Raw genomic sequence first — 11671 nt, 5'->3', positions numbered from 1 at the left:
TGGTGCTGATTCCCATTTGAGCTCATATGTTGATTCTGTTTAGTGACGTCATCACGCTGTCCATATTAAAAATGTAAAATAATGTTAGCCGAATACGTTTATGATGTAGTGTATCTTATGCCCACACCTGGTTGAACACCTTGTCAAAGGTTCAAAAGTCCACAGTTAAACTCATTCCTCTGCCACTTCTTCCCAGAGAGGGCACCTTTATTAAGAGTGAAAATTTCTTCATACGCCGGAAAATGTCGTTCGCTTACAGTTACAATTATCCTACAAAAGGGAGGAGGACTGGGTACTAGCTCAGGTCTAGGAACAACCAAGTTTTTACCTTTCCAATGAATTAGGCATTTTGATCAGAAATTATAACACTGCTAATGTGATGAAGCTTGGAGGAATGAGCAATTTCACAGGATAGATGCATTACATTGGAGTTTTGAGGACAGAGATTATCGCAGTTATCTGTAATGTAAAACTTAGCTGTCATTTAGGCTTGGGATTGGGATGGGATTAAAACCCACAATCTCTGAAGAAAGTTAGGGTGTTCTTAAATGCAGAAACTGTTTCATCAGTCAAATTTTCGTGGAAAGACATGAGGTGTGGGTCTCAAAGGAGCTCACTCACGGTTTGCACATTTTGAAAAGTTTAGCCTAAATTTTTTCAAATTCGTTGTTTGCAATCCATGTCAATCTTCACCATCCTTATTCCTTTATGGTTTATTATTGCCTCTTTGATGTTTTTCTATCTTAGTGAACTATTTTTTTCAGGTTTCCTTCCATTAAAGGAGATTTTGTACATGGCCAAAAAAAAGACAAAACACCACATGACTGGGCTCCTGTAAGCCCCCAGTCCCCCAACCCCCAGGTCAGAATGGTTAAATCCAAGACTTTGCAAGCTGCTAGAGATTATATTTTAAAGCCTTGCAAAAGGAAAACCAAGATTGACCTTAAGACCTTTAGCCTGTGAAAGCCTCTGTTTTTTAGCTCTCATTCCATGTATATGAAAAAAGAACAGAAAAACTGGATACTTGTGCAGGCTGCAAGACCACTCAATTTACTAAATTTTGACTCAATGAAATTTGATAAAATTCTGTAAGATGGCCAATTTACCATCCATCCAGTTCTGCTGTCCCTAAAAAGACCTTTTTGTTGGGCTTGCGGTATTATGTGGTGGGCTTATTTTCCCAAGAAGAGGCTGCTTATAAATCAAAGATGTTAAATTACAGAAAATTAAAAGCAACAATGTGGCATGCCAGCATACTAATCCCATTTCACTGAATATCTTTAAGGTCAATTGTTTCTAAAGCTTTCTTTCGCAAACACTGAATTAATTGAACTAATTTAATCGCAGATCTCATGCTCTTGTTACCAGAAGGAATATGGTTGAGCTTTTAATAGAAGGGAATTTTCAGCAAGAGGAGTTTGTTTGAAAAAATAAACCAAACCTGCATGAAAGACTATGTGGAATGTAAAGCAAGCTCCACTGACAGTTGTGCCAAGTAAACCCTATACCATGCTATAGTGGAGCTTTGACAATGGAAAAAATTATACTATCCTATTAATTTGACAGAGTGAAATCAAATTAAAAAATTCTAAAAAATTCCAGTTAAATCCCCCTATTCATTGAGAAAAATTCCTCATCCATGATTTTTTATCTAGAAACATTTTCTTCTAATTATAATTAACGCTTACTTGGGAAACCTTCTTTTGTATTTTATGTCGTTATATTACGCAAGTAGAAACTAATGGCATAAACTTGACAATTTGTTTCTCTTCAAATTGTTGGTATCCACTTTATTAGCAAGTCCTGCCATGCAGATAGCAGTGTCCTTGTATAAACCTTCTTATAGGAGACAAAATTCCTTTCAGAAATAACTTAGAAGTCCAAATATTTAAACACAATATTCTTGCTTATAAAATAACCCATGCTTCTGATACATCTTACATGTAAATTTATTACGTAACTGACGATGGTCACGTAACATACAATTTTGAGATTTTAGAAACAAGTGCAGTGAAGACTGTGGCCCTTCGTAATATTTTACTGATTAGGGTGGCACATTTGACAAGTGATTAAGGTTGAAACACTCGCGGATTTCCGTCAATTTCGCAGAAATCCGTGAACGTAAGTTCGAAGACTGCACCACCTTGTTGGCCAGAGCCAGCACATATTGCAGTTAGATGTACCCTTCGTGGCGACAGAAGACAATTTCTGGAAAATTCGTCCTTTACATTTTAAGTAGCATGTATGAACTACCCAAAACTCTTCGTCGAAACCAATATTTAAGTTGGGGCGGGGAGGAAAGCACTTGTAGATCGTGACTACTTATACAGCTGCGATGGGGTCAAACAGGTTGAATAAATATGGGAACACTAGACCATATCAACGAGTTCCATCTTTTGTCACATTGTGCTCCTAAATAATAACTCGTTGGCCCTCCCGCTATGCATAATGTTGTTAAAAGCGAAAGTTACGCTTCACGTGCTTTGGCCATCACGTTTTCGAAACTTCTCGAGGATCTTGAACCCGTTTTTGAGGTGAAACAGATGTTATCGCAAAATTAATTAACAAGATAAAAACAAAAGGTATTCGAAGCGTGCGCGCATTCACGAGTTGGCATATTCAGGCGTTATAAGTCGTCTTCTTCTTTAATTTTGCTCTTTAATTGCGTTAAAAGATCGTGGATTGATTCCATAGCGATATTCTTTGCTTGTTGAAGCCATCGTATTCCAACGGCGTTGATTCGGTTCAGTTCCGCTAAAGTTGCGACGAGTAAGCCTCTTAGCACTATGAACTCGCGACTGTCCTTGCCTCCTGAGAATTGTTTCACTTGGGTTTGTAAGTCTGAAACGCGACCCGATATCGATTGAATCGCAGAAAAAGAGCCAATGCTGTCAAACAGGGCGTCTGTATCAACGTCTGAAGAACTTTCAAACGCCCCAAAGGAGTTTGAACTTGCTCCTGATGACGCACTATTTCCTTCGTTTGAGGTGGCCGTTGACGTTGGTTGTGTCACTTCCGGTAAATCCGAGAATAAAATGACACGTTCTTTTGTGTGGTTCTGTGAGTTTTCCTGCTTCTCCTTCGATGGGAATGCTTCTTGATCTCTCTCGTCTTTAGATAGTTTAAAAAGGTGGGTGACATCACTCGGTTCAGGGCTGAATGCGGTCTCCATATCTTCCTCGCATAGCGAGCACTTACAGTTCAGAGCATGTCCTCTAGAATTGTACTTGCTTTGAACATTTCTTTTCTCTTCAAACTGCTGATACCAAGGCTTATTCCACTCTATTTGCCACGAAGGGATTTCATAATTCGACGAAGTAAACTGTGGAAGTCTGTCTCTATCGCTACCGGACGCCATGTTTTTGAATTTTATAAAATAAAAACACGAAATAAAACGATGTCGTATGCTAACAGACACGTGTATACCCTCGCAGCTCACGCGTATCAAATCTAAATTATTTTCTAGAAGACAAACCGGCGGCAAAGAAACAAATAAACCTTACAAAGGACAAAAACAGTTCGAGAACGTTCAGCAATAGTGACCACAGCGGCTCGTGTGTTGTAGCATCCAGCTGGGAACAGATTGGCAGAGAAATATAACTCGGGTAGGGAAAGTAAAAATTGTCAGTTTACTTTCAGGAGTAAATAAACAGCCATTTTCCCCTTAGACATCAAAATAAGACCCTTTTTCTTTTTTAAACTTATATTTTTAGAGCTTTGGGATAGTTTTTCTAGACATAAAGTTATTTAAGGTGCAAATATATTAATCTGTGACCACGGACACGAACCCGTGCACTCCCCTGCTCGTCCAAATAGTTTCTTTTACGGGCGGTTGCATAGCGATTACTGTTTCTAGAACCTTCGATTGACTCTCGGGCAATGAAGACAATTCAGTTGGCGAAGGATTTCGAAACGGCTTAGTGTTCAGACTTTTCCGCTGAGAGTTGCACTTCTGATTAACTGCCATTCAGTTGAAAGAAGAAAGGTGATTTAATTTCCCGGTAGCCTAGTTTAGAGCGAGTAGACGACGTATATGGGGAGAGATTTCTATTCCGTTCTTGGTGTTCCTCGAAATGCCCCGTCCGAAGACATCAAGAAAGCTTACAAAAGGCAAGCTCTTCTATTTCACCCCGACAAGAACAAAAGCCCAGGAGCGGAGGAACAGTTCAAGAAAATATCTGAGGCTTACTCGGTCTTAATAGACCCTGACAAACGACAAATATTCAATGCTTATGGCGAAGAGGGGCTGAAGAACGACGGCGGCTTTGGTTTTGGTTACTTCCCGGATCCTGTGAACATTTTCCGCGACGTTTTTGGTGACGATCCCGAATTTGCATTCACAGGTTTGTTATTTTTTTTTTGTCGCTTTGCTTATAATTTCCAACCTTCGTTTGCCTTAGATGGCTTTAAGTCGCCCATTTTCCGGGCTTCCAAATGATATCTTCAGGGATGGACCGATTTATAGGCTAACTCGAGTGCTATAAACGTTCACTGAATTCAGCAACTGTTACATTGTACCAAGAGCTTAGCTTAGTTAAGGCTTCACTTTTCTAGTCTCGGTTAGGTCAGATGTACTTTGGGTCTAGTTTAAATCTCTGAATTTGTCCTTCTAATAAATACATATTACAGAAAAGCTCCGTCATGAAACTCTTGAAAGGATATCTGCTGTCCGTTTTTCTAGAAACTTCTATTTTCGATCATGTTTATATTGGACGAGTTTTGAACCAGTAACATTGCGATTTTAAAGCCTATGGCTAACTTTTATTCATTTAGGTCGTGTCGAGTATTAAAATTTATTGAAATTGAGGGGAAAAAAATCAGATCCAAGAGTAGGACGAATTGGTGGAATTTGGCGATCAAAACAAAAGGCTGTTTGGCTTTTCAATGGCCGGCTTTGTAGCTTGCTGATTAGCATTTTAGTCTGCATCAAATCGTCACTTTCACGCACTTTCTTGGTTTAACACCGGTATTAAGGTATACTGCCAGGTCATTGTCAAACGAACGTATTACTATTAATTTTCTAACAAAAGAGATCATTGCGAAAAATCGGTGATGTGGAACACTATCCCGTGGTCGTACTCATCTGTTTTGGATTGTTTACTCACAAATATAGTTGCTTTCTTGAAATTTTTGGACGTAGCTAGTAAATTGAACACTTAATTGATTTTGACTATAAGTTCATGGCTTCCATCACAAATTTGGTCGCTACACACTTTGCGTGCTTGTCGTTTTTCATGCATATCCAATTTTTCTGGAATTTTCTGTCCGCTAACATGCATTTTTTTGTTTGGCTGTTCGCTTTATTTGTCAAAGGAAAAACAAATCTCTTTGAATTTGGCACTCTTTTAAACTTTTGCCATAATCTAGTTTTGAATTGGTATGCTTCTGAAATCCTGTTTTTGAAATAATTTGTATGATATCTCTCATTTCTACCATAGCTTTGTAATTGTTTCAGTGATACAATCTATGAAGGGGTGTGAAAAAAATTGTACACCTTTCAACGATCCCTTGTTACAACCTTCCTCCCTCTCAAAATTTTGGGTTAAAAATTATGATCCACTTGTGAATTATGATAGTTGTTACACCATTTTAGTAAAATGAGAGAAAACATCGAGCAAATTTCAAGTGATTGTCATTAACATTTTGTTATGATAATGAACTGTCAACTGAATAAATAACTTCCTTATTCTGGAACCTTCCATTTTTTCTGGGGCTTAAAGCATGTTTCAGCTTGCACAGGACAATAATTGCACTGCATGCAGTTCAAGTCACTGTTCATTTTTTAGTTCCTCAAAGACATTATAGTCTTCAGGAAAGTGCTTTTTACAGTTAAAACAGTTCAGTCAGTTCAATGAGAGATTGATTCTCTCCGTCCCTTCTGTAGATCCTTGTCGGAATAATAAGATCAGCTAGTGTTACGACAAATCCACTTTGTCCTTGAGTGTTTTTATATTTGCAAATCTTTGTACATGTATGGCATGATGCTGCAAGATGGGTATTTAAACCAATGAATTGTAAGCAATATTATGATTTTAACTAGAACGGTCTTTTTTTGTTTCCATATCTAGTGTTAGAACTTAACTGTTCAATTAATAGTAGTTGCCTTATCTTTGTTTTCCTGCAGCGATAATTTTAGTCCATACTTCCTGTGTTTCGTCACTCAGAACCTAAAAGCTGAAAGTCTACAGGCTTTTTCAGTTACTACAGCTTGTAACTTCATAGCACCAATTAATTGATTGTATATTTTTTCTTCAACAGACTTCTTTGACGGCTTTACCTCAGAGTTTGACCGCATGTTTTCTACCTCACGGTTTTCTTCGTGCTCAACTGGCTTCAAACGTTTTGGTGATGATGATTTTGACTTTCCCTCTCCAGATCCATCTAAAAAACAAACTGTACAGGATCCTGCCATCGAGACAAACATCCAAGTGAGTCTCGAAGAACTTGCAATTGGTTGCACAAGAAGACTGAAAATAAGCAGGCAGGTCTTAACCCCAGGTGGAGGGACCTCTCGCGAAGAAAAAATTCTTGCGATAGAAATAAAACCAGGCTGGAAAGCAGGAACGAAAGTAACTTTTGAGCGACATGGTGACCAAAAGCCAGGAGTAATACCTGCGGACCTTATATTTGTTATCGGGGACAAACCACACCAGTACTTTAAAAGAGATGCTGATAACAATCTACTTTATACTACAAAAGTTAGTCTGCGTGATGCCCTCATTGGCTGCATCCTACCTATTCCAACCATTGATGGGAAAGTATTATCTGTACAATTAAATGAAGTCATACAGCCAGGAGCGCAGAAAAGAATTCCTGGTGAAGGTCTTCCTCTGCCAAAATGTCCTGGAAAAAGGGGCGACATGATAGTGACTTTTGATGTAGAAATGCCAACAAATTTGTCAATGGAACAGAGACAGCATCTGGCGAATTTAGTATGATAAGACTTGTAATATGTTAGATGTTATTTGAACAATACTTGAATGATTCCTCAAAGTGGCTGCAGCAACCACTCTATTTTACTCAATATTGAGGATGGTGTGAGAGACAACTCATGAACGGCATTACACTGCACTGTCAAGTTTGTCAAAGTGGTGGTACAGTATACATCTTGTCAGTGTTATATTTTCCAAATGGTATTTTTATGTGCTTCCATGTATTAAAGTGTGACCCTGTGTTCAGTAACAAATTTTACAGTTTCATCTATTTGAGTTTAAAGGTGGAATACATTTATTATTCCATTTTGAACTGTGCTAAAGTTTCTCTTTGTATATACAAAAACTATTGTCTTTTTTCCATGAACAATTTGTCAGTTTTAATTCAAATTGACAACCATGCAGTTTGTTGTAGCTTTTTAATTTGATCAAGTTCTTTACAGAAAGTGTATTTTAACAGTTTTAGTCAAATTTGTGTTTTGTAGCCAGTGGAAGGGATAAATACATATATAAAGAGAGACAGGACATTGAAATTTTAAAGGATAGAAGTTGCGTGATCACAATAATTATTGTTCCTTTGACAAGCAACTCGGCATTTATGCAAAGGCGAAACCGTAATTTATAGAAAGGGTATGATAAGTCGACAAGGCCATTGCTGCTAGCTGCGTTTTGAACACTGATAGGGTCAAGGAATAGGGCTTCACTGTATAGAAATAATATATACATATATTTATCAATATTGATTGATGATTTGTAGAAAATCTGAAAATTAATATTCGTGGGAAAAGCGGGTTGTACAAATATCTTATCCAAAGTAGTTATTAATGTGGCATAGATTGCATATTTGCAAAATGCCAATAGGTATTGCTGTATAGTAAAGTGTGTGAAAATGGAATTTCTAGTGCAATATTTTGCATCACAACTCCTCTCATTATTACTAGATCAATCTGACATCCATAACAGGGTTTGCGCTTTCCTGAATTCCTGGGAAACTGCTGAGATTTTATAGTTATTATAAAATAGCAAATGAAATTGCTATCATAAACTTTACCGCAAACACTTAATAGGTCAGTTGATAGAAGAGCATAATTTTTTTATACATTTACAACATAACATTTCTGAGTTCTGGGTCAGACTTGAAAATTTTATATTTGTACCCTGGAACACTCTTGGAATTCCATTTCAAATCTGACTATTGCAAACTGTGCTACTAGCTGTGAAAAGATCTAGGTGTCTTGTTTTGCAGCTTAGCACGTTTTCAAAGTAACAAGAAAATTACTCCAGTTAATAGAAATCTAGATTTGGTTTGATTTGTAAGTAACATGATGTGTTCCAGTTCTGCTTGGTGTTTTCCAGCAGCCAAACTGAGTTTTCAGTTTTAATATGTAACAATGCATGTACACAATAACTGCATTTGCATAAATAAATTATACTTAAATTATTTTGTAGAAAAAATAGTCTGAGCTTGTTATGTGTGGTGTTAAAAGTGGTGAACTCAAAAGAAGCCATGTTTTCAAAGTTAGGCACAATTTCTCCTTTATGCTACTGCAAATTACAGTTTGACCTCAAAGTTGTAGAAGATCATACCAATCTTACACCCTTCTTACCCTCTCTGCCTAGTCCCATTTGAGAGGATAGGGTATTGCCACATGAAAGTAATTTATGGTTGATTTAGAGGAGTGCCAATTCCATTAACGTGTGTTCCCCTCCCTTTTCGACCCTCTCTCAACACAGCCACTTTTGCGCATTTATTTTGGATCTAGTTGCTCCTGGCTTTAAAGTATTTTCTGTGCCTGAACTAGGGTCAAATCAATGTCTCTTGGCTGGCAATAGAGTGTTATTCAGCCAAAGGGAAGGGGACTCCAATATGAATATGAGAAGAACATTTATCCAAAATTTCCAGCAGGCCAGTGGCATAGTAGGCCATGGTGAGTAAATTTTAGAAGAAATGTGACTAGCAGTCTGGCCAAGTGCAAGTGTAAGTTGAGTCAAGTAATTGACAAAAATAATAAAAACACTGAGTGAATTTCCTGAAGTAGGCTTGGTCCAGGGAAAAGAACCCCAAGAGGTCCCATATTATGAAGTAAGTGCCAAAAAATGAAATGGCAGGGGAGGGGACATATTGACACTTGTCTGTATACAGGGCTGCTGCTGACACCCTCCATTTCTAGGAATAGGACTGGGTGGAATTAGAGGATACCTGCAAACCTAAAGTACTTTCTCATCCTGAAATTTATTTCAAGATATTTTATTTGATTTGACTGACCACCTTCCAAAGACTGGTGAATGTCTGTGATCTCAGCTTGCTGAATACTGTTACATTTAATGATGGGTCTGTTTGGTATAGGCACAGACCCTGTCCAGAAGGAGGCACAGGGATGTAATTGTTATCCAAGCATGTGGAACTCTGGATTGAGCAGTCCAGATTTGAGCTTGAAGGCCAGGATCATTGCAATGTGTACTCGGTCAGTTCTCTACTTTCACAGTGCCACTCTCCACCCTGGGGCCCATTTCTCAAAGGTCCTGAAATGTTTTCACACCCAGAAAGACCTAGCAAAATCTCAAACCTTATGATTACAGAGCTGTTTTATTCGCATATTCTTAGTATGAAAAGAGGTTCTCTTCATACAAGAAGTTCCAGGCGTATGCAACTCTCTGTTTGTAAAAACACATTAACTAAAGATGGCTTTTCAGGCCGAAAAGTTTCCAGGGCTTTTGAGAAACGGGCCCCAGGATTATAAATGGTTACTGGTGTTACTCCTGGCATGGACTATCATCCAGTCCAGGGGGAGGGGGGTAGAAATACTCCTAGCCATTTAATGCCACAGAAACTGACCCAAATTAGGTCCAACACAGACTTTAAAGACTCAGTCTAATACAGACTTGTACAAATTGTACATCCAGTTCAGGGTAGCAACACCAAAACCCATACCCTGTCAGGTGGCTTGTCCAACATCAGAGTGCACCATATAAGGGAATATCCTACTCAGGAATGGTACATACCAAGAAGAGAATCTAAGTGGTACCAAAAAGTAATCTTTAATTTTGCCACCCACCTCCCCCCATCTCCACTCCCTTGCTTTAGTATACCCATGCTTTATCTTTTTTTATCTTGTATAAAAGTTTATAAGTTTTATTTTTTAGGGTTTGTCTTGGCACACCCCATCTGGAGTAGGTTTTTTTGCCAGGGTTTTTTTACACCCTCCTCAGCTGAAACAGCAAAATGCACCAATTATTACAGTTTGGTCACAAAAATGTGTCAAGTGTTCCTAGTTGGCTATTGACCCCAATTATGATCTCATAATTTGTCATGAGCAGGGGGATATGAGAGGATGAGCTCCCAGGCAGGTGCTCCCCAAAGTTTTTGGCAGGGGTTACTTAGGGCTGTCAATAATGGTCGTGATGCATTACACCTGTTAAGTCTGAGTGTGGTTGATGGGCCCTTAATGCTACTGGTGAACTTGCTAAATGTTTGGAAAAATAGAAAAACGATCTCTGGTTAAAAATTTGTTTAAAATGAGCTTTCGACTACCAGTCTGTAGTCTTCAATGAGGGCTAAATGTTGATGCAGAAAAATACTAGTTCCTGGTAAACAAAATATGCAATGCCAATCCAGAGTAAAAAAATTCCCAATTTAAGACCAAAATGATCAAAATCCATGCCCCTTTTCAGGTCAAAATGGCTTAAAAACTATACACTTTGGGCTGCACATACCTATATAGACTGTACAAGGGAGAACCCCTCCCCATCCCCCAGGATGAGCTCTTAAAAATAGAGGAAGTAAATTGTGTAAAGTACTTACGATATTATTTAAATTCATTAACTATTAAACGATTGCCAAGTTCAGGCCAATAATACTAAAATGAGGAAATGGGAACATAAGTATGTACTAGAGAAAGGGCCAGAGTCACAGAAATGAGTTTTACTTCTGTACTTCAAGTGAGAACCCTTCATCTGACTCCCAGAGTCAAAGTAAATGCAAGTCAGTTAATTCAGCGTTTGAACAGTATATCATCCATGTTTTGATGGGCTTCCTGTTTTTCACTGCCTTGCAAGTTGACAACTCTTCAGTAAGTGACAGGATAAATGGGGGCTTAGTCTAACCATGTCTCACTTTCCTTCCTGGGGCAAAAGGTGAAGTTTAGGAAACAAAAGACATCTGAGATACCTTTTCTTTGAGGCTTCAGAGAGATGATAATGGGTGGGTCCAGGAAATATGTGTACCCAGTGAAGCCAAAATCATAATTTGAAAATTCAAAGGGGGCAGGGAGGGGGTTACATGCAATAATTTTTAAAGGAAAGCATAGAGTCGACAGATGAGGTGTTCAAAAGTCTCATGTGGGAGGGGTATAGATATTTTCTGAAAACAAATATGAATTTTACAGAAACAAAATTTAGAATTAATTCTACAACAAACTTAAAGATAATTTCCCTGAAGTAAAGGAATAAAGATTAAGCTTTAGGTCTGAATACCTCAGACCTCAGTTTCCTTCCTGGTTTTGAAAGCTGGAAAAGACAGAAGGAAATGGGAGTTGCCTACACTTAGGTTTAAATATCGAAAGACTCCTGGAGAGGATTAACCTGTACAAATTTCAAGACCAATTCACAAGCTGCCATTTATGTACAAAAGCTGTCATACCAAAGTTTAGCTCAAATATAACCCCTTGCTCGCTCAGGATTGGCAGAGAAGATTGTGAAAGCCTGCCCATCAATCAATACTCAAGGATTTGCAAAAGAAC

At 38.2% G+C, this 11671-nt stretch overlaps 3 protein-coding genes across 3 annotated transcripts in view; 2 read left to right on the top strand and 1 right to left on the bottom strand.

The window, feature by feature from the left end:
• LOC145481504 (uronyl 2-sulfotransferase-like) overlaps positions 1-1101 on the top strand; it is a 12787-nt gene extending 11686 nt beyond the window's left edge. Inside the window, exon 8 of the mRNA XM_081459995.1 lies at positions 1-1101. This exon is cut by the window's left edge and continues 550 nt beyond it. The gene's annotated coding sequence lies outside the window, so the exon portion shown is untranslated.
• Positions 1102-1245: 144 nt separating this feature from the next.
• On the bottom strand, positions 1246-3806 carry LOC145481509 (uncharacterized). The gene has a single exon (XM_081460000.1). It carries the CDS (start codon positions 3356-3358, stop codon positions 2627-2629), a length of 732 nt encoding a protein of 243 aa, XP_081316126.1. The 5' UTR covers positions 3359-3806; the 3' UTR covers positions 1246-2626.
• A 65-nt stretch (positions 3807-3871) lies between these two features.
• Positions 3872-11616, top strand: LOC145481506 (dnaJ homolog subfamily B member 1-like). The gene is made up of 2 exons (XM_081459996.1): positions 3872-4343; positions 6259-11616. Exons 1-2 carry the CDS (start codon positions 4034-4036, stop codon positions 6936-6938), a joined length of 990 nt encoding a protein of 329 aa, XP_081316122.1. The 5' UTR covers positions 3872-4033; the 3' UTR covers positions 6939-11616.
• Positions 11617-11671: the final 55 nt, after the last annotated feature.

This window comes from Orbicella franksi, chromosome 3, assembly GCF_964199315.1.
Source record: "Orbicella franksi chromosome 3, jaOrbFran1.1, whole genome shotgun sequence".
Lineage (NCBI taxonomy): Eukaryota > Metazoa > Cnidaria > Anthozoa > Scleractinia > Merulinidae > Orbicella > Orbicella franksi.
This window is presented reverse-complemented; position numbering and strand designations above follow the sequence as displayed.

Bases quoted from the DNA above. Each gene is read 5' to 3' on its own strand.
- LOC145481509 (XM_081460000.1), bottom strand. From the start codon at position 3,358: ATGGCGTCCGGTAGCGATAGAGACAGACTTCCACAGTTTACTTCGTCG.
- LOC145481506 (XM_081459996.1), top strand. From the start codon at position 4,034: ATGGGGAGAGATTTCTATTCCGTTCTTGGTGTTCCTCGAAATGCCCCG. The intron at 4,344-6,258 runs GTTTGTTATTTT...TTTCTTCAACAG, and splicing joins TCCCGAATTTGCATTCACAG to ACTTCTTTGACGGCTTTACC.